This window comes from Bufo gargarizans, chromosome 2, assembly GCF_014858855.1.
Source record: "Bufo gargarizans isolate SCDJY-AF-19 chromosome 2, ASM1485885v1, whole genome shotgun sequence".
Taxonomy (NCBI): domain Eukaryota; kingdom Metazoa; phylum Chordata; class Amphibia; order Anura; family Bufonidae; genus Bufo; species Bufo gargarizans.
Window position 1 is genome coordinate 304,747,485 of NC_058081.1, and position 25,772 is coordinate 304,773,256.

The 25,772-nt window shown below is 41.6% G+C and overlaps 1 protein-coding gene across 1 annotated transcript in view; it reads right to left on the reverse strand.

Moving 5' to 3' along the window:
- TBC1D15 (TBC1 domain family member 15) overlaps positions 1 to 25,772 on the reverse strand; it is a 113,765-nt gene that overhangs the window by 23,858 nt on the left and 64,135 nt on the right. Inside the window, exons 6-10 of the mRNA XM_044280435.1 lie at positions 19,099 to 19,201; positions 14,545 to 14,733; positions 7,688 to 7,816; positions 6,310 to 6,413; positions 1,470 to 1,564 (exon numbers count right to left, since the gene is read on the reverse strand). Of these exons, the coding sequence (XP_044136370.1) occupies positions 1,470 to 1,564; positions 6,310 to 6,413; positions 7,688 to 7,816; positions 14,545 to 14,733; positions 19,099 to 19,201 (620 nt within the window). The remainder of the gene's footprint in view (positions 1 to 1,469; positions 1,565 to 6,309; positions 6,414 to 7,687; positions 7,817 to 14,544; positions 14,734 to 19,098; positions 19,202 to 25,772) is intronic.

The following is a 25,772-nucleotide window of genomic DNA, read 5'->3' on the forward strand; positions in this document are numbered from 1 at the left end:
TTGGCAACCATTTGCCATTGTGCTCAAGTATTCCTACAAATGTTTATTCCTGATAACTTGCCCATGTAAAGGCGCTGCAGATGACCCGAACAAGCGAAACTTTCATCAGGTGAAATGATCGGACACCTAAATCATTCTTCCCAGGCAGGAGATTGTGCAGTCTAAGTAGCACTCTGCTGCCCAGGAACAATGATTTTGTGTGGACACAAGCAATGACATTAGCGATCGCTTGTCCTCGTACTGTGGAGGAGATTTCTGCATGTAAATACGGTGCTTCACCTCCACTTAACAAGCTGCAGGTGTCGGGAAGGAATGTTACCTTCCAGACAATCAGCTGCTCCTCGCAACATCTAAATGCAGCTTTATTTTTTTTTATTTTTTTTTTAAATCTGACTCCTTGGCTGGCCAGTTTTTCTGCCATATTGGAGAGACCGTTTGGAAGAATGATCCCTCACATGAATGATCATCTGTAATGCAGTCGACCGCCGTCTCAAACGTATGGCTGGCTTAATTTCCCCATTATATCATAGGTGTTCAGCTACGCTGTTAACCAGTTCAAGAGAGGGCAATTTACCCCCTTCCTGACCAGTCAGATTTTCATTTTTGTTTAGGACATGCATCTTTGAAAGCCATAACTTGTTTCCATTTGGTTATATTAAATTTTTGTGCCTTTCTGCAATGATACATGGGGATTTATTTTTATTTTATTAGTTTTTGTTTTTATTTTTTATAACGGGAAAAATGTTAACAAAAATGTGTTTTTCACATTTTTTGTTTTTGTTTGTTAATGGCACATTTCCAATCATGTCACCTTTCTATAATAGTTATTTTGGTATATGGAATGTATGAGTTATAATAGCCAGGGAGGGGCTAGAAAACTGCAGTGCAGCGTGTTTGGGGGCATTTCACAATACATTTTGTATTTATTGCTGATTTCTGCAGCCCCAGTTAGAGAGTGAATGCAGCCCTCAGACAGGTTGTACTGGGGTTTACAACTTCACTGCAAAACTGATCTTGGTCTGCTAAGTCCCAGCAGCTAGCACGGACTTCCAGCCCCCAGTAATCACATGATGGCTGGGACCAGAGTGGGAAGCGGCATCGCTGCTATTGGGAGCATGGCTTTCACTGACGGCGTGCTCCCTGCTCCAACGTCTGCACGATTAGCATGCAGCTGCCATCTCTGCAAGGACGTTTTAAAAGGTCCGCGCAGAGATGAAAAATGAGTGCTCAGACGTATTAAGTTGGGCAGTCAGGAAAAGGTTAAGGAGGTGTCCCAAACAAGATTATTGACCGTTTCCAATGATAACCAGCAGAACTACAAATACAGCTCCGGTCTACCATACAGGATTTATCTCAGGACAAGTGCAAAATAAGTAACTCCAGTTATTTAACTTTACATATAATCTGTAAAACTGATCTCATTTGGTTCCTGTGACAGTATTTTGGGGATGGCACTTGTCAGAAAATACCTATTAAACTTCTGTAATCTCTTAGCCTTGAGTTGCGCTTTTCTTGCTCTTCACTAACGGATTTCCACTGAAGTTTCATTCGAAAATATTCATCTCTGAAAAAACACAAAACAAAAGAAGTTGCAGAGACACCAATTAAAATAATTGAGAAATGTCATTGCGGACTATATCTAACAATAACATGTTGGCCCGACTAAAGAATACCACATTAGCCCTTAATATATTTATTGATGATAAATTGTATTATCAGTTTACTGTGTTCTCTCCTTGAAGATACTGAGAATAAAACAATAGAAAGGGCCACGGAATGGCACTTTAATTACAATGTGGAAGTGAGGCCTAATAAAAACGTCAAGCGAAAAAGATTACTCCCCGTCTGTGTTATACAGCACCGACGGTGAGAAAAAAAGGTTAATGGAATTAAGTGTGAATCTGGAGGTTTTATTCTACTTCAAATGACTTTCTCTTGTTTCCTATCTGATCACCCTGTCCAGTGCTGAATAAAACTGTTTAATGTAATGAGCCACCGTATGAAGAATATACAGATTTAGGATGTGAATGCAAAGCCCAAGAAGTCCTTTTTTATTCATCGAACACAACTGATAAGCAGAAACTTGTAGAGAAAGAGGACTTCAGAATGTGATGCAAAACGAAGACGCTAATTTTCAATATGCAAACTGTGCACGTATAAATGTAATGTAATTAACACAAGAATAAATTAGGCATTTATAATAGTGAGTATCTTATTGGCAACAGCCACGACTAATGGTCTGATGTTATGTGAAATACCATGGGGGAGCATCCAGATATGTGGACTTCTCCTGCAGCATCCGGAAGATTAAAGACTGAGACACTCCTCATTTCCCACTGATGCGCATGAACTGCATTCAATAGCATGGATGAGGGAACTAAGGCCTATCATCGGGTGAGGTGGTGCGCAGTGTATTTATAAGTCCCACCTTCCCCAAATTTACACTGCACCGTATAAGGAAAAGAAGTTCTAAAGGAAACCCTTTCTATATAGCTTTAGGATTCAATCACAGGTATAGAGAAAAAAAAAAATGTTTTGCGGTACACAAATTGCGGATCCACAAAACACGGACACGGATCGCACATGGCCAGCCCTGGGATAGAAATGCCTATTTTTGTCCATGACCAAGATCAGTACCAGAGCATAGGGGTCCGCCCCACACGATCATATAACTTCTTAGGGCTCATTCAGACGGCCGTATGCTGTCCCCAAAAATGCGGATCCGTTTCTTTGCGGACAGTTCAGCATGTCCGCAAAAAAACTAATTGCATTGGGGTCAACAGTAAAGTGTACTCTGTAAGTGCTATTGAGCGGAGCGAGCAGGTGCCGGTAGGAGCTTGCCCTATCAATACTGATCTCAGGAAGTCTGTGGATGATGTTTCTTACCCTTTGAAATGTCAATAGCTCACCCTCCTTCTCTACTGTGCGGCCGCTGATGAGGACATGGCGAGCTCAAAGCGTAGCGCTCATGTTCTCTGATACTAAGCTATTGGAAAAATGTCAATACCGGTATTGAACTGAAGTAGGGTGCAAAGATTGAGACTTCGATCCCCGATGCACCCCTAATGTGGACCATTCCTGCGAGACTGAAACTGAGCTTGGTTAGGCCCCTTGCAGACGAGCATTTCTCCCGCAGCGAGTCCGCATCGCAGCTACCAGCCTGACGGGATTCACATAGCATTATATTGATTCATGATGCTATGTAACCCTTACAGTTCTGGAATGTAATGGATAACACTGGCAGCATTATGCCAGTGTTATCCAATACATTCCAGAACTGTAAGGGTTACATAATATCATAAATCAATATGATGCTATGTGACCCCGGGTAGAGATGAGAGTTCAGTCCGGGAGCTGCGATGCGGACTCACTGCAGGAGCAACATTGTATCACTACCACGAAGCATTGGGGTTATTACGGCACAGGGCTGTAAACTGCCTCATTATTTCTGACAGCTATTGTTTCTCCAGTTACAAAACTACCTTTCAGTTTGGGCTCAAAAAGAATGATGTGAAGTCTGGTACATGAACAAATAGGTTGAAAGACAGAAAGCTTGTGTCTAATCTTCTATTCTGCGCCATCAACACTCCAATAAAACAATTCTAAGTAAAAAAAGTAATGCACTGAAAAAGTACTGCATTACCCTGGTTCACATACAGAAGGCCCATCCTTTCCAAAGAACCGCTAGTATTACTCTCAAGCTATTTTCTGTCACGTTATGTAAGGAAAAAATATTTAGAGAAGAATCTCAGTCTCCAAGTCAGTAAAGGCTGCTTAATCAGATGTGATAAGCAGAAGAGATGGGAGTAATGGAGAGTGAGCAACACAGTAAGCAAGAAGCCAGCTGACAGCCCCGGAGCAAACAGACTGAGCAGAAACAAGCGCAGTGTGCATGTACACCGAGAAGGCAAACAGAACGGTGACACGGAAGCTCTCCCACCTCACCATGCTGCCCCCAAATGTACATTACTCACTGCACATGTTAAAGACAGGTCACGGGGCAGAATCTGTATACCTAATACATTTTTGTGTTTTCGTTTTTCATTCCCTACCTTTCCAGAGCCATAACTTTTTTATTTTTCTGTTTACATAGCCGTATGAGGGCTTGAGGTTAAAGGGCATCTGTCAGCAGATTTGTACCTATGGCACTGGCTGACCTGTTACATGTGCACTTGGAGCTGAAGGCATCTGTGTTGCTCCCATGTTCATATGTGCCCGCATAAAAATGTAATATAGGCATATGAGCCTAGAGGCTCAGCTCTCTCTGCAACTGCCACACCGTCTGCACTTTGCCTTACGGAGAAGTCAGGGCCAGACGTGAAAGTGCAGAGGGCACAGCAGTTGCAGAGAGAGCAGAGCCTCTAGGAGTAAGACCAACGCCCCCATTGATTCTAGAGGCTCATTTGCATATATTTTTCTCAGTAATGCAGGCACATATGAACATGGGACCAACACAGATGCCTTCAGCTGCCAAGTGCACATGTAACAGGTCAGACAGTTTGATAGGGAGAAATCTGCTGACAGATGGGTTTTCTTGGATTACTATGGTGTTTAACAGATATGCTCATGAAGGTGCTGACTTTGTGTCCATATTCTCCATACTTTTTCAATTTGGACTCACCTGAGCTGTTTTCAGTTTATTTCCATCCTGTATGTAGCACTATCTGTTGATGTATCCAACCAAACCCATCATGCACTTCTCCTTTCTCTGCCACAGCTCCAGCACTGCCTCTGACTCCGCCCAGCTAGTTTATAGCCCCTCCCACCCAGTTGCTTACATAGACGCTAGCCTATCACTGACACTCTCATGGACATAACATCACAGGAAATAAGGAGGAGCTGCATGGACATGGTCATGTGATCACAGCCCAAAAGGGACAATAGGAGAACTAAATCTCAGCGATGAAAATGTGGAACAAAACCGAATAAACAGAGAAATAAAGTCTGATGAACCATAGGTTCTGCAAGTACGGATGGAAGAAGAGTAGGAGATGATCTACTTCTCTTTAATCCTCAACCGTTACCAGCCTTGTGCAGTAAACATGGCTGTGGTCATTCTACTCAACTTCAGACTATGCTCTTCCATATCAGGATATTGTGGTTGTAATAATCTTGGCCTAGACAGCCATTCATGTTATTCTGAGAAACAGATTCCTTTTTAAGGCTGTTGAACCGGGAATCCCTGGATCTGATTGAGCGGATATTTCCACCTCTGTGCAAGTCTTTCTAAAAAAAACACTAGAGTAAGAAAGTATCACTAACTTTGCTCTCAATTCTACATTGAGTGTGGACATAGGCAGCTCACATTTTGGTTAAAACAACTCCAAAGACAACATACGACGACTGAGGAACCTATGCAGGGTTCCTATTAATTAGCACAGAACCCATACACAAGACACTTCAGGCATCATACGATTGCACAGGCAAGTGTTTCACCCAACCTGCTACCTGCTTCTCACCACTCCGGGCGTAAAATCAGGGGTGAGAAAAAAATAAGTTGACATTTATTTAAAGGGGTTTTTCAGGCTTACAATATTGATGACCTATCCTAAGGTTAGACACAAATATAAGAGCTTGAGAAAGACTATATATTAGTCTAAACGTTGCACTTTTTTTGCACTTTGTACTTTTTGATGGACCCACTAGGAATAAAGAACCATGAAAGATATGTTGCCGTTGACTTTGTATTTGGACTGTCCTCAAGATAGGGCATCAATATCAGATTGGTGGGGGTCTGACATCCAGCACCCCAACCGATTAGCTGTAAATTGGAACCAGAACTACAACTGACCGACACGGTTTATGCACCTCAGCTTCTATTCACTTTAATGGGAGCTGAACTGCAGTAACCTGGCACGACCACTACATTTTGAACGGAGTTGTGAGTCCGGCTCCATTGCTAACGCCTGCAAGTCAAAAGTCTTGTCCATAAGATGGTTGCGTGACCAGGAAAATCATCTCAATGTGATGTCTCCTCCATTCAGACACACTGCGCCTGCACTAGACTCCCAACAGTACAAGTGCAGATGTCAGGGGCAGTGTATTTGAACAGAGGAGACATCACATGGAGGTACCTGGTTGCATGACCCTCCATCAGCAGCCATTTTATGGACAAGACCTCTTTGCGGAGAGAACAAAAGACATAGCAAACAAGGTGTCATGGCTTCAGAAATATATAAAAAAAATGGCACATAATTTTAACAAAGGTTATATTACATGTTCTAAACACATTACCAGTAACCAGAAAGTAGCCAACCCCTTTTGAGTCAGCAGATTTACGAGATGCTTCCCCAATGTATAGCTACTTACGCTTTTCTTTTTTGTTGCTGCGCTCGTTCTTCTCTAGTGCTGTCCCAAGAAAAATAACCCAGCAAGTATTTCCAAGCTTCCTTTCTCAAAGCATGGCAGAGTCCCTGCAGGAAACAGACGTATTTCATGTAAGATTCTCCCAACTATAAAAATGGCATTGATAAATAGTGGCATTTCCTATGACACCACATCAGATGGGAAGGAAATCAGTTCTAGCAATATACCGTAATCCATGAAAGCCACCTTAAAGTACAGCCGACATTTCATCATTTTCCATGTTTCCTTTTTTCCTAACCAAAAGCTGCTGTAGAGAGCATTTCTGACAGATTACTGCTGCCTTGGATGCAAAGGCGGTGGAGCAGATCATAGTATGCTCGTGTCGTAAAGAGATTACACGGACTGCTTTGTGATAACGGAGCTCACCGAGAACAGAACACTAACTGTTTACCACTGACATTTTGGGTGGACTCAAAGCATATCATTCTGTATTTGTAAATGGAGCCACATGGGTTTCTGGGAAAACACATTATTCTGATTATATTATCATCAAATACAAAATGTTACGTTTATCAGATGCAAAGAACGGCTCTCAGACACAAAGGCACCAAGCCCTAGCAAAAAGCCATGCAGGGAGAAATGGAAAGGGTTAAGAAAATTACAACTCTGCCCGTGATTTAATCCATGTTACATGTCAGACAATATTGTGCTTCATTCACACAGCACACAATGCATTTCACCGTCTGTAAAACAAGTCACACACTGAGGCGGATTTATGTGTAGGAAAATCGCAGTGTAATAATGTACACTTTGCTTTTTTTTTTATGTGCGGAAAATGACCTGACATGTTGATTTACAAATCCGGAACATGAGAATTGTTTGAGTGCTTTTTTGTGCGGATTTTACCCTTTTTAATGGAAGGGTGAGATCAAGGGCAAAACCGGATCAAATCTGCACCAGAAAACAACCCCCCCCCCCCCCCCCCCAAACTGATTATCTCCCCTCTGTACCCTTACTGCAGACTGCTAGCAATTCTTTCAAAACTTCTAGTAGAAATAATAAAGGAATGGAACAACATAGAGCCATAAGAATAGATGCTCCAGAACTGTTATTACATGAGGAATGCATGAAGCTATTACAACAGGCATGTCAGGAGCGGTGACAGGTCCTCTTTACAATAAATCTTGTTCTCGCTTTGTTAGAACGAGACTGTTATGTACTATACGGTGTCTAATTTTCATTTTTGCCGCAGTCATGGCATAACCCCTTTAAATGTTCCTACTACATCCGTCTGTCATTCCGCTGTCCAGTTTTTTATTTTCTCCATTAAGAGACAAAAAATTATTTTTCATCCCACAGCCCTGTATTATAAATTGTTTACCCCTTTGAATATCATGTGCTTTAAATGGTCCACATTACGAATTCTTCCTTCCGAATCCATATTGCTCTCCCATTCAGCTGTTGAAACTGGATCTCTCCTGTGAACTTCTGGTCGTGTACCAACATCAATCTGAAACAGAGTTAAAAAATAAATAAAATCTATAAAACATCACAATAATCATATGAAAACTAAGAAACGGACAATTAAGTGTTCTCATTAAAAACACATTTTCCTTAGCAGAAAATTAATTTCTTCTAAAGTCTTCTGCCCTGGTTTCTTGAGTGACAAATTCTGACATTTCCTCTGAAGCAGTGTAGGTAAACTAAAAAGGGCCTTAAAGGGGGTTCTCCAGTCCCATAACAGTTTTTTTTTTAAAATCTGTATTCAGTACCCCAAACACTGTATATTTCTGACCCAAATTCCTGTTTTTCATGTTAGTGCTTTCCTTCCCCTGTTCTCTGCATCAGCTCATCTGGGCAGGATGTTACATGCAGAACTTCCTGTTCTACTGAGAGCCCTGTGTAACATTACAGAGCAAAGCATGATGGTTTTGGTTAGCTTACCCAGCAGGAAGGTGATGAAAACCCAGCAGAAAAAACTGATAAAAGTTCTGAGTCTAAATAACCAGATGAGCCGATGCAGAGAACACAAGGCGAAAAATACAGCCATGAAATAGGCAATTTTTGGGGTACTGAATGCATTTGAAAAAACTTACTATGGGACCAGAGAATCCCTTTCAACGGTTATCCAATCCCTATAATGCCCAGGCCCCTCCTCTAGAGCATACTTACCTGCTCCCTGGCACCTGCATCCCTGCGCGGCCACCACTGGATCTCCCCGTCGCGCGGTTCAAAACTTCCAGCCACAACAGTGGCCAGCCTCCCTAGCATCACCTGCAATGCTATGAGGGCCACTGTCACGGCCTGCTATTGGCTGCTCCCCCTGTCGCATGGATCAAAACATCCAGTGAGAGAATGCAGCGGCAGCCGTGCAGGGATCCAGAGGGATGTGGGTACCGGGGAACAGGTACGTTTGTTCTACAGGAAGGGCTTGGGCATTCTGGGGGTCATTATAGGGATTGCATAACCCCTTTAAAGGGAGTCTGTCACGTAAATGTCACTAATATAACTGACAGCAATGGCAATCAGAAGCCCAGATGACATAAAGGTATGGTTATAATGTGTTACAACGTTTGGAGGGCCATTGCAGTTAGTTATATTAGTGAAAAATACGTGAAAGACTCCCTTTAAAGATCAGTAACATTTTAACATTTTTCACCTTTGTGTTCCAGTGGCCATAACTTTTTTTTTGCATTTTCTTCAATGTAGCGGTAGACCTTGAATTTACGGGACAATCAGTAGTTTTATAGCAACCGTTCTACAGTATTTCATGAGAAAAACAAAGTACGTCCTCTTTGAATTGTATGGTTTTACATACCAGAACATAATGAAAAAATCTGGTCCTTACAAAGTCTTAAAATTAGGTAAATACAACTTCAGATGAACAACACATAACAGATTTCACGGTTTTAAACAAAAATGAAGCCAAAAAGTAAAAAAAAAATGTGTGAAAAACTAAGTATATCCCATGAATCAATCACTTTGGCAGTCTCTCACAATGTTGTCAAGGAATTCTGGCCTACATTTCTTTAAAATGTTGCTTCAGTTCATTGGGGTTTGTAGGCATTTGTTTATGTACAGCTCTCTTAGGTCCCACCACAGAGTTTCAATTGGATTGAGCCATTGCAGATCCTGCATACTTGTAGGCTGCCGAAGCTGGCGCCCAGGCTGGTCCCATAATTGCTCAACTGGCGATAAATCTGGTAACTAGACAGGCCAAGGAAGTGGTGGAGACAATCCCCTTTGGTCTGTGTGGGCAAGCATTATCCTGCTGAAAATGCCAGTAGCTACAGGATGTCCTGCACATATTGCCGTCCTGTTAAAGGGGTTGTCCAGGTTCAGAGCTGAACCTGGACATCCCTCCATTTTCACCCAGGCAGCCCCCCTGACATGAGCATCGGAGCAGTTCATGCTCTGATGCTCTCCTTTGCCCTGCGCTAAATTGCGCAGGGCAAAGGCATTTTTCTGAGTTCCGGTGACGTACCGGGGCTCTCTATGGGGCTGACAGGAACCCCGGTGACGTCACCGGCACTGATGGGCGGGATTTGGCCCCTCAGAGCCGGTGACGTCACCGAACACACTGCTGGGCGGAAGTTACCGCCCGGCAGTGTGTTATTGTAAACACAAGAGCCTGTGCCCTGCGCGATGTAGCGCAGGGCACGGGAGCGCATCGGAGCATGAGATGCTCCGATGCCAGGCTCAGGAGGGCTGCCGGGGTGAAAATAAGGGTATGTCCGGGTTCAGCTCTGAACCCGGACAACCCCTTTAAGGGTTTATTAGACACCCCGATCATGCAGACGATTTGTCAAGAAGGAAGCGTTCCCTCCCGGCAATCGCCTGTTCACTAGCGGAGAAGACCACTGCTATTACATGCAACAATGTTCTCTGCAGCATGGGGATGAGCGATCGCTATGCCGTTGCTCGTCCCCATTCTGTATAGTGGTTTGCCATGGCCAATAGTTATTAGACACCATGATCTGCCACCTGCAAATAATAAAAAAAAAAAAAGATTTGGATTGCCCGATGAATGAGCATTAGCGGTTGTCTGCCAAAATATCGGGCAGTGTAATACAGGCTTTAGTGTCTCTCGTATTACTACTAGACATGACCAACTGTTGTGTTCAATGGCTGCCCTGATCATCACACCAGCATATGCAGAAATGAAGTGTTCACCAGGAGGCTTCCATACTTGAATTCGAACATTGTCGGATCTCAAATAAAACCTGTATTCATCGCTAAAGACTTTGCAGTTCCATTTTGTAGCAGGTGACGTTGGCTGGCTGACAATAACAGGACATGTAATGTATGCAGTGATACCAAATTTCTTTCTGCCAAGAGACTGGAAATGGTCAGACTGGGCAGAGATAGGGGTGTGTAATGAAGGAGCCATATGTGTTTGGATGGTGGACAATTAAACCTTGGAAGCTGCTCATGATTTTAGGCAGATCAAACTATCATCTCTATTGGTGAACATTTTGGGCTGTCCAGGGCCTGTAACCATTGCTCCCAACAGCTAGGTTAAGGTTAGAACGGCCTAGATGGCGGGCAATTTGTTGAAACGACCATACTGCTCTTCTCAGTCCAAGAATGCGCTTCCTTTCAAAGTCTGACAAATGAGCAAAACGTCTGAGTGTGTTGTAAAGGCATTTATAGCAGTCAATGGTGTCTCACCAAGACGTAGACTACCCAAAAGTAGTCTCAGAGCCTTTTTATCGGGCAGCAGAGGAAGCATTTCCATTAAGCCACACCCCTTTTTCTCAGCACTTCAGAAAAGTGCCGAGAACCTCAAAATGTCGCAAATGATGGCACACCGATGCCCTCAGATGCATAATTGTAGCGTAGAAACATTGATATATGTCCCCCAAAGAGTCTAATATAACCACACGTAATCATTTACATATCTGCCCGAGACATAACTGTATGCTGAGTTCTGCAGGAATCTGACATTTCTACCTTGGGGTGTTATTTTTTGTGTCAATGATTGTAATCCAACCTTCTAAGGATCAGATATTTTTCTATGTCCTTATATGTAAAGCCACAGAGTTCAAAGAGAGTACTCATGACTGCATAGTGTATTAAATCATTTTTTGAGGGGGGATGTCTTTATTTTATCTGGCACTTGTGTAGTATTACTAACATGATAACTTTATTCTGTGGGTTTGGTACGGTTACGATAATATTTTTTACTACTTAAACAATAAAAAATACTTTTTTTAAACTAAATAATCTGGTTTTTGCATCACTGCATTCAAAGATCCATAAAATTTTTTACTTTTACACACCGGCCCAACTGTGTAAAAGTTTCTTTCTTTTATTTTTGAAGAATGCGTTTAGTAGGTGAGTTGTATAGAAACAGCAACTCTAATATTGTTTTCTTAGTTCTTTTTCCAACTGAAGTTACTGATAAATAATGTAACAACTTTAACAGGAATCTGTCAGCAGTAGACGGCACTAGAAAGGGTCTAGGGACTGCAGAACAAACATACCTTTTGTGGAGTTTTTATTATGAGTAGTGAGAATATGAACTTTTATTCTGGCAGATGGTGCTTCTTAAGTGCACTGGAGGTGAAGTTTGACTTCGGATGTGGAATAGCTTTTTATTTATTTGTTTTTCGTAGCAAAACATGGCATACAGGAGAAAAGTTCTTTTAAAATGTTTTCTGTAAAATCACTTAGGTGTTATGGTTACAATTGACTACAGAATCTAAGGGTTTAAACTGCTAAATAGACAGGGGGACGATTGGTCAAAAACATGCTCTTCTCACTTATTTCTTGGGGGGGGAATCTCTCCCCATATGTGACAATCGGAGAGCAATTATGCTATTTGATTGACATGGAGGAAACTTGAAGAATTAGGCTGACCATGCGCAGTAGATGTGTATCCGCCAAACCCGCTGATTTTAGCAGGTTCAGATGACCATAATGCGTATAGTAGCCTCACAACTCTTCCTCAATGGCCAATGTCGGGGGAGATAAGGGCGCGCCATGTTGTATTCAACTGCCGACCCTTTTTGTTAGACTGTAGATAAGCCACTACCAGAAGAATCTGGCGGTGATTTTTGACCCTCTTCCCATTCACTATATATGGTATGCTAGGCCGAGCCAAGCATGCACATGCATGGAAGGATCAGGAGAGCTATTTGGCCGACAGCTATCTAATATATATACATATATATATATATATATATATATATATATCCAGCATATATACATGTCCAGCTTTTAATCCTTAGCCACAAAGCCCACTGCTGGGGTAGGTGAAAACTGCATTGTTCTGTTCTGCTTAAGTGAATCCATCTTTGGGTAATTAGAGGGCGAATTAAAGAAGTATTCCCATCAGAGATGTACCATTCAGCCATCACATTAAAACCAATAATGTGTAGATTTTGTGGCACTAAAATAGCTCTTTTCCATCAAGGCATGGACTCCACAAAAGCTCAGAAGGTGTTCAGTGGTATCTGTTACCAAGTCCTGCAAGTTGCAGAGTGAGGGCTCCATGGATCAAACATGCGTCAATGAACCTTGGGCATTAATGACCCTTTCACTGGTTGTCCTTTCTTGGATTAATTTTGGTAGATACAATACTAACCACTGCATACACATCCAAAAACACCTGTAATTTTGGAGATGCTCTGACCTAACTATCATAATTTGTGCCTTGCCAAAGTTGCTCAGATCCTTTACTGCTGGGTCTTCAACCTCTCCAATCAGCAGGAGCTAATGGTTACTCGAATTTGAAGGTAATAACTCAATTAACCTGCATATTTGTGCGGCCATAGGCTGGCAGGCAAGTTATAAATGCATATAAACTCATACTTAAAGGGGTTGTCGATTTTGTTATATTGATGACCTATCCTCAGTATAGGTCATCAACATCTGATCAGCTCTTTGAAGAGAGCACAGCGCTCGTACGACCTGCTCACCATAGACAAGACAGCAGTGCAATTACAAATCCACTGTCCTCATTCACTTAAGGGCTCCTTCCTAGTCAAGTTTATAGGACTGTAATTATACCCGCTTGCCGCTGCAATGTTGCCGACGAGCAGATAGACAGTAGAGAGAATACAGAGCTTGTAGGAGTGCTGTGTTCTCTTCAAACAGCTGATCAGTGGGGGTCACATTCATGACCTATCATGAGGATAGGTCATCAATATAAAAAAAGTGGACAACCCCTTTAAGGTGCTATTCTAACAGGAGGTCAGGCAGGACATACTGGATAATTACATAAAGGGAGAGTTGCCTCATTCTTCACGGTTGTCGTTTTAAAATTTAGCGAAACCATCACTCCAGAAAATGACATCAATAAATTTGAGGAGCACAACGAGGGATAAACAGTTAATGTTCCTATTATACAGACCCTTCAAAATCACTTTACAGGATGCCTGTATATTCTGTTTATTGATACTATAAAATGGTAGATTACACAGAAGACAAGCCTTAACAAAAGTGAAAACTAACATCTGATTTACAGCAGAGCAAGGTAATAAGTCAACATGAAGAGTGTTACTGCCTCCTCCAACAGATGAGATATTAAAGACATATACTATCTCACTTGACAACCTGGAAGGGTTTCTCACTATTTAGGACTCTATTTACAATAGGTATTCAAATCCCAAATTACCTCATCCCCAGCACTAAATACAAAGCTGGCAGCAGCACAACCCTGAGAAGACATGTAGACTAGCCATTATATTAATTAAGAAGAAGCTAGGACTGTTGATGAAGAACTTACTTTCTGAAAGACTAAGCCCAGCAGCATACTAAATACATTGTAGAAAAGCCACAGGAAAAACATATGAAAAAAGGCAATTCAGCAAACGTCTTTCCCTCTGGCTATCACATCCGTGTTATAAATAATATTACGTGTGACTCTGCTCCTTAGACAATATATGAAATCATTAAAAAATCTAATAAAACATTTGCGTCACGTTAAAGAACTAAAACTTGTAGCTGAATAAAAAAAAGGAACATTGAGGCAAGAGGAGACATACAAAATTCAGACTGTTTTATTGCCAAAGGAGCTGAAGATAAATTGACTGTCAATACTCGGTAAAGCCTCCTGGCATATCAGACTGGGCTAAATAACTCAAAATCAGACATGAAGAATGTTTTCAGACAGTTCATTGTCCTGATAGATCATGCTCAGCTCTTGAATGGGAATATGTTTATGTCTCGGGGCAGCATTACTATCAACTTCCTGGACTATGGCAATACGAAATTGAAGACATCAATACTTACGCGAGTTATTACTTCAAACCCAGATTCCTCTTGCTGATTTATTTTTAAATCAGGGATGGCATCACCAAGGAAGTCAGCTATTTCCTGAGGTGGCCTCTGATGGGTCGCAGGATCCGTGCCTCGTAAGAAGAAGTTTGTGACTTTGGAAAAGTTGTCCATGGTGACAGTGTATGGGTCCCTCCTGAATTTCTGTAAGTAAGAGGGGAGTGATATTAAGTACAAAATCGCTGACGTTTTAATCAGGTGCTCCTGAGATCCACCACATCACTTACGGCACATTTAGAATGCCCAACTTCCTACGAATCTTTCTGTGTAAAGGTGCCACAGATCACCAGAGGAATAAGCCAAACGCTTGTTCATCCGGCGAAACGATCTTTGGTGTGGACACCTCAAATCATCTCTTCTGGGCAGCACTCTGCTGTGTGACCAGCAGAAACAGAACATTTGTATGAGGACGAGGGATAGCACTGACGGGCAGGCACTTATCGGGAAAGAACGGTCCCTTCCTGATAATGGTCTGATAGTTGGTGCAGTGTAATGGGCCTTTGGGGCCCTTTTCCACAGGCCAAAGATCTGGAGAATTATCAGAGATGAAAGTTCATTCATGATAGTTGACCTGTTTTGTTGGGTAATCGCATTTTTCACTCACCACCCAACAACAAGGAGATGAAGGGAATGGGGGATAAACATCGGGCTGTGTGAAAGGAACCTTAATCGACCTTAGAAAATAAAAAAAGATATCCTATTTCCAAACCCACTAATAGTGTGTTGATGAAACTTATTATTTACTATGCTGGACTTAAAACCAATAATCTTATTTAAAAAATGCAATTATCGGAACCTACACTGACTGTCTAAGTTTATGCCAATATTCTTGTATTCGCTATCAGTTAATAGAACAGACTGGTAACTTCAGCCCAATCTTAAACCATGTATGCCGATTTGACTGTGATGCATCATTGTGAGATGTCTTCAGCACGTACACATGGTTATTACTATTACTAAGCACTAGTCACAGTTTTTCCATTAGAACCTATAAATTTACAGCCCCTGACATGTTTCGCCTCTACACTGTGTTATCAGGGGTAGAGATGGCCAGTTCGCAGTGTACGCCCATGAACACATGCGATCTGCCATCTTAACTGACAAGTCCGGCGAGGCTCAGGTAAGTACTTATCTGCAACTGTGTGCGAGCCGGTCTGAAATGAAATGCGGTCTCCGGGAGCAGGCAGTTCCGAGAACAACCTCTGGGGACTTCACGGGCGAACACTGCGAACTAGCCATCACTGATCAGGGGTACGCTTTCACAGGGTGCGGTTGACTAAGATTTTAGGTGACTCATGAGAGATTCAATCAGCCCAGTCCTCAGCCAGTGTAAAAGGGCCCATACATTTGGGAGCGACTGAGTCTGGTTCTGCAGTCCAATCCTATGCACTTGAATTAAATTAATATAATGTGATACTAGGCACAAAGGCCCATATTCACTAATGCGTTTGCGCCAATTTAGTGCTTCTGTTTCAAAGCCAACCAGTAGTTGGCATAGTCCGAGAAAAGTGTCCATCCCTGCAGCACATGTATCCTCCAGCCTGAGCGCCTGTGATACATGTGATGCAGGTCTAGACAGCCTGTCTATGCTTAAACCAACCTTAGGATTAGTAAATCTAGGCTAGACTCTACAAAATGTATGGTAATACTGAGGAGCAAAAATAGTCTAAACACATTTATTCTGGCATAAGGCATATACACCATTTTTTGTGTGCAAAATGAGCTCCAATTCTGGTGTATTTAGCTTAATAAATCTCCCCCAATGTAGTAATGTTCCAGATATGAAGTGTACAAACCGGAGACCGAAGCAGCTGGCTGCATAAATCAGTACTACAACGCAGATGTAAACCTGCAGGGGTGTGCAGCTCTCCTACTGGTGATACCTTCTGGGATACACTAGGATTCAACTATGAAAAGCTGCATCAACATATAGACCTCTAAGGCCTCATGCACACACGCGGCCGTATATATTTTGCTGTCCACAAATATCGCATTTTATAGCGGACCCATTGACTTTAACGGGTCTGTGGCTTGCATTTTGCGGCCAAGTACAGTATAGGACAAGTTCTATCATTTTGTGCAATAGACATACAGATGTGGAAAGCACATGGATCATCTGTGTGCTTTCCCCATCCGTATTGCTGTTCTGCAAAAGGATAAAATATGTACGCAAAATGTGAACCATGGAACTATTGGGTCCGCAAAAAAATAATAATATGCAGATAGCACACTGACCTTATCATTATTTTGTGGACCGCAAAAAGCATTTGATCATGTGCATGAGGCCTAATGCACAATTTATTTGTCTCCAACTTTTCAAAGTGAGCCCAGTAATATGATATTGGTACTGTACCCATAGGGTGCCCCTGTTTTTTTGTTTCCCTACTTGAGCCCAGCATAGAAAAAGCCACAGTTGACCTCTGCGTCGAATAAGTAAAAAACCTTACACAAATGCTCGTTCTGGCATATAAGCAGACATTCCTATGATAAATCAAACTAAATAGCCCAAATGAAATGAACAAAAAATACATCAAAAGAATTTTTATTAAACCATGACTAGATAAAATACATATAGGTGAAAAACATAGAGGGGACCAGAAAGAAGTATCGCCCACTGAACCCCTGCAGTACAGAGACAGCTCAATCCTTGCCTCCTGACGAAGCCAGCAGGTTGGCGAAACGCGCGTCAAGGTAGCAGCAGTGCCAGGCACACCAGGCCACATGCTCAATATGGGTAACTAAAATCCTTCATTGTACTATTGTCTTTCGCTCTATTCGGGTAGTTTTATTGTGGACTAGGTTTCAAATGATGGATAATTCCTGTGATGTGGCCCGGATTATGTGATAATGGTGATTGATATCCCCTTCTGGGACAACTTTATATTATTCTCTATACGTATACTTTGTTGATCCCGCTCCACAAGAAGTTTATAACATTTTAGGGAATTATTTATCTATACCCTTATGATGTATTAGGTGACACTTAGTTATACTTTGTGTAACTTTTTTTTTGGATAGGACGAGGCGATGTTTAATATCTTTATATGATTTCCTATATGTTTTGTGTCCTGGTGATACACCTGAGCTGTCTCTGTACTGCAGGGGTTCAGTGGACGATACTTCTTTCTGGCCCCCTCCATGTTTTTCACCTATATGTATTTTATATAAACATGGTTTAATAACAATTCTTTGATGCATTTTTTGTTCATTTCATTTGGGCTATTAGTTTGATTTAGGAGTGTTCTGGCGTTACTACTAGGCCCCCATAAATTATTCTTTGTAATTTTCTGAGGTACTGTTTGGTTTTACATATAAGCAGACATTTCCAGCTAGGGCTTTCCATCCCATCAGTGAGATAATGTAAGCTCACAGATCACAATTTTTGTCTGATAGCACAGTGTGTCACGCTGATCCCCCAACCTTAGAAAGACCATATATACTCAGCTCAGTAGACACTTTTATTTATATACTCAGTCCAAACATTGTGAACTAAGTATCATGACATATACAGCGACGCCCAGGGATCTCACTGCACTTACTATTATCCCTGGGCCCTTCTCTGTTCTCCCGTTATGTCCTCCGGCATCTTCGGGGACTTGGCTATAGTAGGTGGAGTCTGCCCTTGTTCTGCTGGGCGTCTCCTTCTCCTAGGCTGTAGAGCTGGCCAATCGCATCGCAGAGCTCACAGCCTGGGAGAAAAAACTTCCCAGGCTGTGAGCTCTGCACTGCGATTGGCCAGCGCTACAGCCTAGGAGAAGGAGACGCCCAGCAGAACAAGGGCAGTCTCCTCCTACTATAACCAAGTCCCCTAAGTCTCCGCCTACTATAACCAAGTCCCCGAACATACCGGCGGACATAACGGGAGAACGGAGCGGCGCCCAGGGATAATAGTAAGTGCAGTGAGATCCCTGGGCGCCGCTGTATATGTCATGATAATTAGTTCACAATGTTTGGACCGATGAAAGGTCCTCTTTAACAGGGGAGAGGAAAACAAATAGCATGTTGAAACATTACATTGAATGTTACATAGTTAATACGGTTGAAAAAAGACATAAGTCCATCAAGTTCAACCAAGGGATAGGTGGGGACGTGAATCCTAGAAGGAAGTGAGACTCTGATATACCTTTCATTATATAAGGAATGACCTTGATCTGCTCACTAGCCCTTTAAAGGCACTGGAATTAAATGGGGTAGAGGGTAAAACCTACTATTTAGGTATAAGCTGTTGCTGGTTCATCTTGTAGAGCTGGAAACTGCCTACTTGTGCAAAATCCAATGAAGCGTGAACACTTTCATCAATCATAACTAGAGTTCTGTTCAATAAAATCAAACACAATTACTCCAAGATATGGCTTCATTGGAGGATGTCAGGTCTTTGGAAAACAGATCTTGCATCTGGACAGCATTCACATGAAACACAATATAATACTTGTACATAACCAGAATCGCAATCATATATTCCGAATCTCAGATATGGTAAGAAGTGGTTTGAGATATTTGTGTACTAGCCTGTACTAAGGTGTCAGTAGGTTCCTCATGAAGGTTCTCAAAGGACTGGGAGAGACTCCTGTTTTGGCAATCCACAAGAAGAATTCTGCTGTCCTGTTCTGACCTGTCATAAATAAGAAAAAGATTAAGCCGTAGTTAATCATGTCCAAAAATAATTAAAAAAGGAAGAAAACAGAAACTACCAATCATATGTACTGAAAATGATGCATACCTCCAACTTCCTTAAAGGCCATGCACACCTTCAGAGGCAATTTTTTTTATGATTCCATTTTACTCATTTTTGGCTAAATATCTTTTTTTTTTCAATCGGCTTTTATTAAAAAATATTGAGCCATTCTGTCACAAAGGGTTAACAGTTTTTCTAACTGTGTGCCTGGTACATTCACTTTGTGCCGGTCATCTAATAAACCTTATCTCTAATTTACTAAGACGTCATAAACACTTATTTAAGCCTCATTCTTAGGCCTCTTTCACACGAACGTGGGCGCTCCGTGGCCGTATTGCGGACCGCATTTGCGGATCTGCAATACACAGGCACCATTCCGTGGGCATTTTGCATCACGGATGCGGACCCATTCACTTAAATGAGTCCGCAAATCCGAAGATGCAGAACAGAAGCACTACGGAGTGCTTCCGTGGGGTTTCGGCCCGTACATCCGTTCCGCAAAAAGATAGAACATGTCCTATCTTTTTGCGGAACGCGGACCCATTAAAGTTAATGGGTCCTCGATCCGCTGCGGTTTCCTCACGGTTGGTGTTCGTGCATTGCAGCACGCAATTTACGGGGCGCACACATTCGTGTGCAAGAGGCCTTATCAGTAAGATAAGTACTGAGCTATAATGAGTGTTTAGAAGGTCATATAGCCAAGATCCATCTGCTCCTGGTCTGACGGAATAAAGACAGAAAATCCAAAGGGTGCTACTAGAGCATCTCAGCCCTGTACAGAATAAAGGGCTCCATATTTTTAATAAAGACCAATTAAAAAAATATATATATTTAGCTCATAATTAGTACAATGCAATAATAACAAATTGCCCCCAAAGGTGTACATAGCCTTTAAAAGGGAAAACCTCATTATGTTTGCCACCCTATCTGAATAGTAAAAGACTAGACCCCGATTATAGCTGTGTGTCACTTGCTGGCCAATATGCAGTAGAATTCATAAAATTACACTTCATTAGCCGATGCACAAGCAAGGAGATGTGCACACTCTAAAGAGTCCTCCATATTCATGAGCTGTGGGTAAAAAAATAGTTGTTCAGTGATGGGATCAGGGTCTCTTTCACTACTTCACATAACACATTCCATTTAAAGAGGCTATCTGGTTTAGAATACACATTTTCAGTTAAGGAGGGGGTCTACCAGATGCGCCAGAGCATCCCATCCACGACTGATTTCTTTCAATGGATACTGTGAAATAGAGCACTTAGTGCCAAGATCACAAGCAAATTACAACTGGTCGCTGGGGGGTCCCCAAGCAGGAACACTTTCTGTGATCATCAAAGAACCCCTCTAACAAAAAGGAACTGTCTGAATGTATGAGTGTTCCACTTGCTTCACAGGTTATGCTGTAGAGCAAAACACCAAAAGAAGAGTTTCTCGTTATAATTATTTGATTTTATACTTAATACAAAAAATTATATGCCGCAATTCACATGGTCATAAAAACAAAAACAAAAAAAAAACAGGTGACCAGTAATACCCATAGGCTTTTCTGGGTCTGCCTTTTGCTTTCAAGGTGGCAATACAACTTTGAGCTGTCTTCCAAATGCACATTCAGTCAAACCAGACTGGATTACCTCCCTTGGGAACTAAGGATTGAGTATGAGGAAGTCCAACATGTCCAATCCTTCTTTCCACCATCATCTGCCTTCAGGGGGACTACCCCTCCCATCCATACTAGTGGTTTTGACAATATTCATCTAATGTGTTAAGGGACCTGATAGAAAACCATAGAACAAAGCTAGGTTTAACTGACCAGTCCATTTAGAAACAGTAAGAAAAGGGGCGAGGACGCCATATTGTTTCAGAGTAAAAAAAAACTCATTCTGAGAGTGCTTGTTAGCAGAAATAGGGTACTCTTAGAGAAAACGAGTAAACGCACAAAATAATCTTGAATGCCTTAAAGGGGTCGTCCCATAAATAATGTTCTACAGTTTTCAAACCAGCGCCTGGATCTGAATACTTCTGTAATTCCATGCAATTAAAAAATTTGGTATAGCTACTGAAATCTATCTGCATAGCGCCACCTGCTGTTTGTCCTTTTTCTAATTTCTCTGTCCTGCCTACTGAGATGGCCACACATGCTCATTTTCATCCTTCAACTGAAACCAGCAGCAGCAGACAGGACACGCCGCCTGAGCTGCCAGCTCGAAATAAATCTAGCACAGCAACTGAAGCAATAAAAAGGGAGATCTCTGGAACCATGAGAGTTGTAGAGCTGGTTCTAGCTTTTGTTACAAAGAGGTTGCCATGTACTAGATTCTGCAATGATTTCCATTACTCATGGGATAACCAATTGAAGGATCCCCAATGAATGGTCAGTGAGCTTTTCATTCCTCATGCAGCTGTTTATTCCATGTTTCATTCCTGTCAAACGAGGCCTGAGCTATGTCTAGTCAACATACGGTGTCACTTAGGTTCCCTGGTTATGAAGGGTGCCATCAATGTTCTTGTTAAGGGCTTTTTCCATAGTAATTATTACTAAGGGAATGCATTGGGTGACACTTCATGAGCACCAAGTGCCTGTTTAGATCTATACGTGTCACTCATGTGTCACACACGTACATGCCGGGGAGGAATGCAAGATGGCGGCCACTTCCCAATGCTGCATATTTCGTTTTATACTACGAATAGCACAGCCTTTAGATAGGAGCTTTAGCTGCAGAAAAATCCAGTCAAAACTGACAAAAATCATGTACAATTCTGAACATGTCTAAAAGAAAAACTGTCTTTGTTGTCCACAGCATCCAATCACACCACAACTTTCATTTCATATTCTGCTCTTGAGAAATGAAAGCTGTGCTGTGATAGGCTGCTGTGGGCATTGCCCCCTTCTGTTCATGTAGGCGCTCTGCTAATACTACGGTTTCCACATGGTCGCCCACGTCACAACACCAGCTGTATATTATTTGGGGGGGGGGAGACACTGGCTGCCGCACACCGCCAAGCTCAATTTAAAGATGTGATGTGGAAATGAAGTGACGTAAGCTGTAACTAAAATAAAGAAGTGAGGGACTTAGTGTCGCTGCCATATTCCTTGGTGTCAGGTAGCCCGGTTAGAACATGCACACAAGCCACATTTAATCTGAAGCATCTTTGATCACTCAGCTTGTTGAGGAGAATAATGAATAAAGCATCAATGTAATTTGTAATAAAGATGGTCGATCCCTATGGAGAATGAAGTCACTGTACGTACAGCATTAGAATGCTAATTAGACCATGAACACAAGACAGCAGCAGCCCTCAACGGAAAAGATTTCCCTACGTATCTTCAAGATGCTCCCACTGGTAGACTTGCTACAAAACATGACCTATTAAAACTCATATTCAAACGATATTCAAAATAAGGCAGGAAGCTGCAGAGAAATAGGCAAAGGCCTTCCAGTTTATTGTAAAATATGCCTTACACCCTACTTCCACTTAAGACGACAACTTAATTGTCTCACTTCAGCAAATGGCATTTATCATGTAGAGAAAGTTAATACAGGGGACTTACTAATGTATTGTTATCATCCATACTGCTTCCTTTGCTGGCTGGATTCATTTTTCCATCACATTATATACTGCTCGTTTCCATGGTTACGACCACCCTGCAATCTAGCAGTGGTGGCTGTGCTTGCACACTATAGGAAATCGTGCTGGACTATGCATACTCCCGTGGTCCCGGCCACCAGAGAGGCCAGCATTTTTTCCTGTAGTGTGCAAGCACGGCCACTGCTGCTGGATTGTAGGGTGGTCGTAACCATGGAAACGAACTGTGTATAAATGTAATGGAAAAATGAATCCAACCAGCAAAGGAAGCAATATGGGCAATCACAAAACATAGGAAAGTGGCATGTATTAACGTTCTCCACATAATAAATGCCACTTGCTGAAGTGAGACAACCCCTTTGAAGATACTGGGCTCTGAAACATGTATAGATGTAAAAAAGCTGTTACTGGGTAATGGAAAAACTGAAAAGACAATCAGCATTAATATTTTTTATGGACTTGTACATCTAAATATGGGACCTTCAGGTAGTGATAGGTGGCAGTAGGCAGAAATTCCAATTCTACCAAGGACTCTCCTAACCAGATCTACACCTATCAGTCAAGCATCTCTCTATCATCGGTAGCAATTGTTACTCCCCCATATATTGTGCATCGCCAGTGTAAGAGGTCGATACAAAGGAGTTCTAATTAATGCATTTATCGTCAGTCGCCACTCAAGATGACAAAACATCAAGCAATGCAAGTAATAGATGCCTACCGTATATCTGTCTTGAGAGACAAGATGGACTGTCAGCTTAATAAACGATCAGATTACAGACTAGTGCCCACTGAAGTTTTCAGACTTTTTTTTGAACATGTATGGCCAAAAGCGGGTCTGTGATCGGTGATCAGATGCCATGGTCAAATGTCACCATGGCATTGGTGAAAATTTAGGAATGCCGCCCTCCTGCGCCGTCCACACTGAGATGGCGGAAGCTGTTGCATGGTAACATAGGCCAGAGCTGCAATGGCAGCACTGCATTGGAATATACTGAAGTTTATATTGAGTAATGGATAACTTTCCATTACTGAATAGAAATGGCAATATAATGATTGAGTGTTATAGTTCCCAAGGGTGACTTAAAAAAAAAAAAACGTAAAAAGAAAACAATAACAAAAAATAATGAAAATCTAAACATACAAACATGAAAGTCAACTTTGGGTCCAAAAAAAATGCCCATACTATATCCCATGGGGAATGGAGTAATAGTAAAAAAAATATATATATATTGTATACAGTATATACACACACACATACATAAATGTCTGATTCGCCATTTTTCCATTGCTTCACTTGAATAAAAAGTGATCAAAAAGCCTTACCACTCCAAAATGGTATAATTAAAAACTACAGACAGTCACACAAAGAATGACAGCTTAGTAGACATTAATATCAATTGTTATGAGGTTCAGAATATGGCAACAAAAAGTAAAAATAAATTTTTTTTTTCCTAAATTGTTTTTTTCAGTATTAAAACACAAAAATAAAAACTATATAAATCTGGTATTGCTGTAATCGATCTGACCAAGAGAAAGATGAAGGGCACAAGTCAGTTTTACTGCATAGGGGAGTAAAAACTGGCAGAAATGCGTTTTGTTTTTCCTCCCCCCAATTTCTCCCCATTTGGATTTTTTTACCAGCTTCCCACTACATTGTATGCAATAATAAATGGTGCCATTAGAACAACTTTTTCAACAAAAAACTGAAAAATAAAAAAAATTATGGCTCCGGGAAGGCAGGGAGTAAATAATAGAAACGCAAACATTCTCAGCGGCTGAAAGGGTCAGCTCTCCAGATGTGTCTGTATTAGTAATTTCTCATAGTTCTAAATGGTGCCGTTCCTCTGTTGTTCCACCCAGAAATGTATAAATACACATTCTCCATGTCAGAGGGGTGCTTTATTTGTACATGGTTTATTACCGTCAGCACTGCTTGGACCACATGGCAGCACACTCTGAAATAGTAATAACCAGTAGTCAACTTATTTATGTTTCTTAGAGGAATAAGCAAGGAATGGCACAACAGAGATCCAAAACGTTCACAAAAAAATGTGTTCTCTAAAAAAGACACATCAGGAGAGATGGCAGGTGCTCTTCAAGACATTTATGAATATAATTTTACAGGACAATAAGTGACTGAAGCACACTGCTGCGAAGATTCAAGTAGCCTTCATAGAGGAAGCTAAAGATGTTTTGGGCTGGTCACACCACACCCCGTTCCTTCAGATCCTTTAAAAAAATAAAAATGTAAAAAAAGAAAAGACAAAATTTGTGTTTTCAAGATTCATGGAAAAATATCCCTGCAGATTTATATAGAATACCCCATACGTGATGATTAGTCATTGAGGCTTCTGTGTAATTTTCTGTGAAATATGGTTTCACCTAATGCTGACCAATTATGGTCAGGATGACTGGAAATGCGAGTCTGATATGCCATGTCTGATCAATGGAACGCCTCACCACACAGCCAGAAAAGAGTTGGTCAAATGTGCATGTAAAGTACACTGTGATCACTCCCAGACTTCCATAGATAAAGGACTATAACAGAATATAGTCCTATGAAAGGGACAGTAAGGTTCCCTGCCAATACTAATATGAAGAATTCAACATCGGGAGTGAAAGCTGTCATTAGGCCATACACATTAGACGGAAGACAACTGAATGCTCAACCCCGTCCTCCCCAAATGCATGCTCGGGTTCGGAAGAGTTAGAAGGGAATGAAGGTGGCAATACACATTAAACAGAATCGGGTTGATGGTTGAATGATGGTTTTGCCGACACGGCCATACATGTTTAGTGACACCGGGCGATGTATGAAATATCTTTCACTAAACATTCTCTCATTCTTTTAAAATAAAAGATCTTTTGTCCAACTGTCGGCTAGAAATTTCTAACACGGGTGACCTTTTTTTTTTTTGCA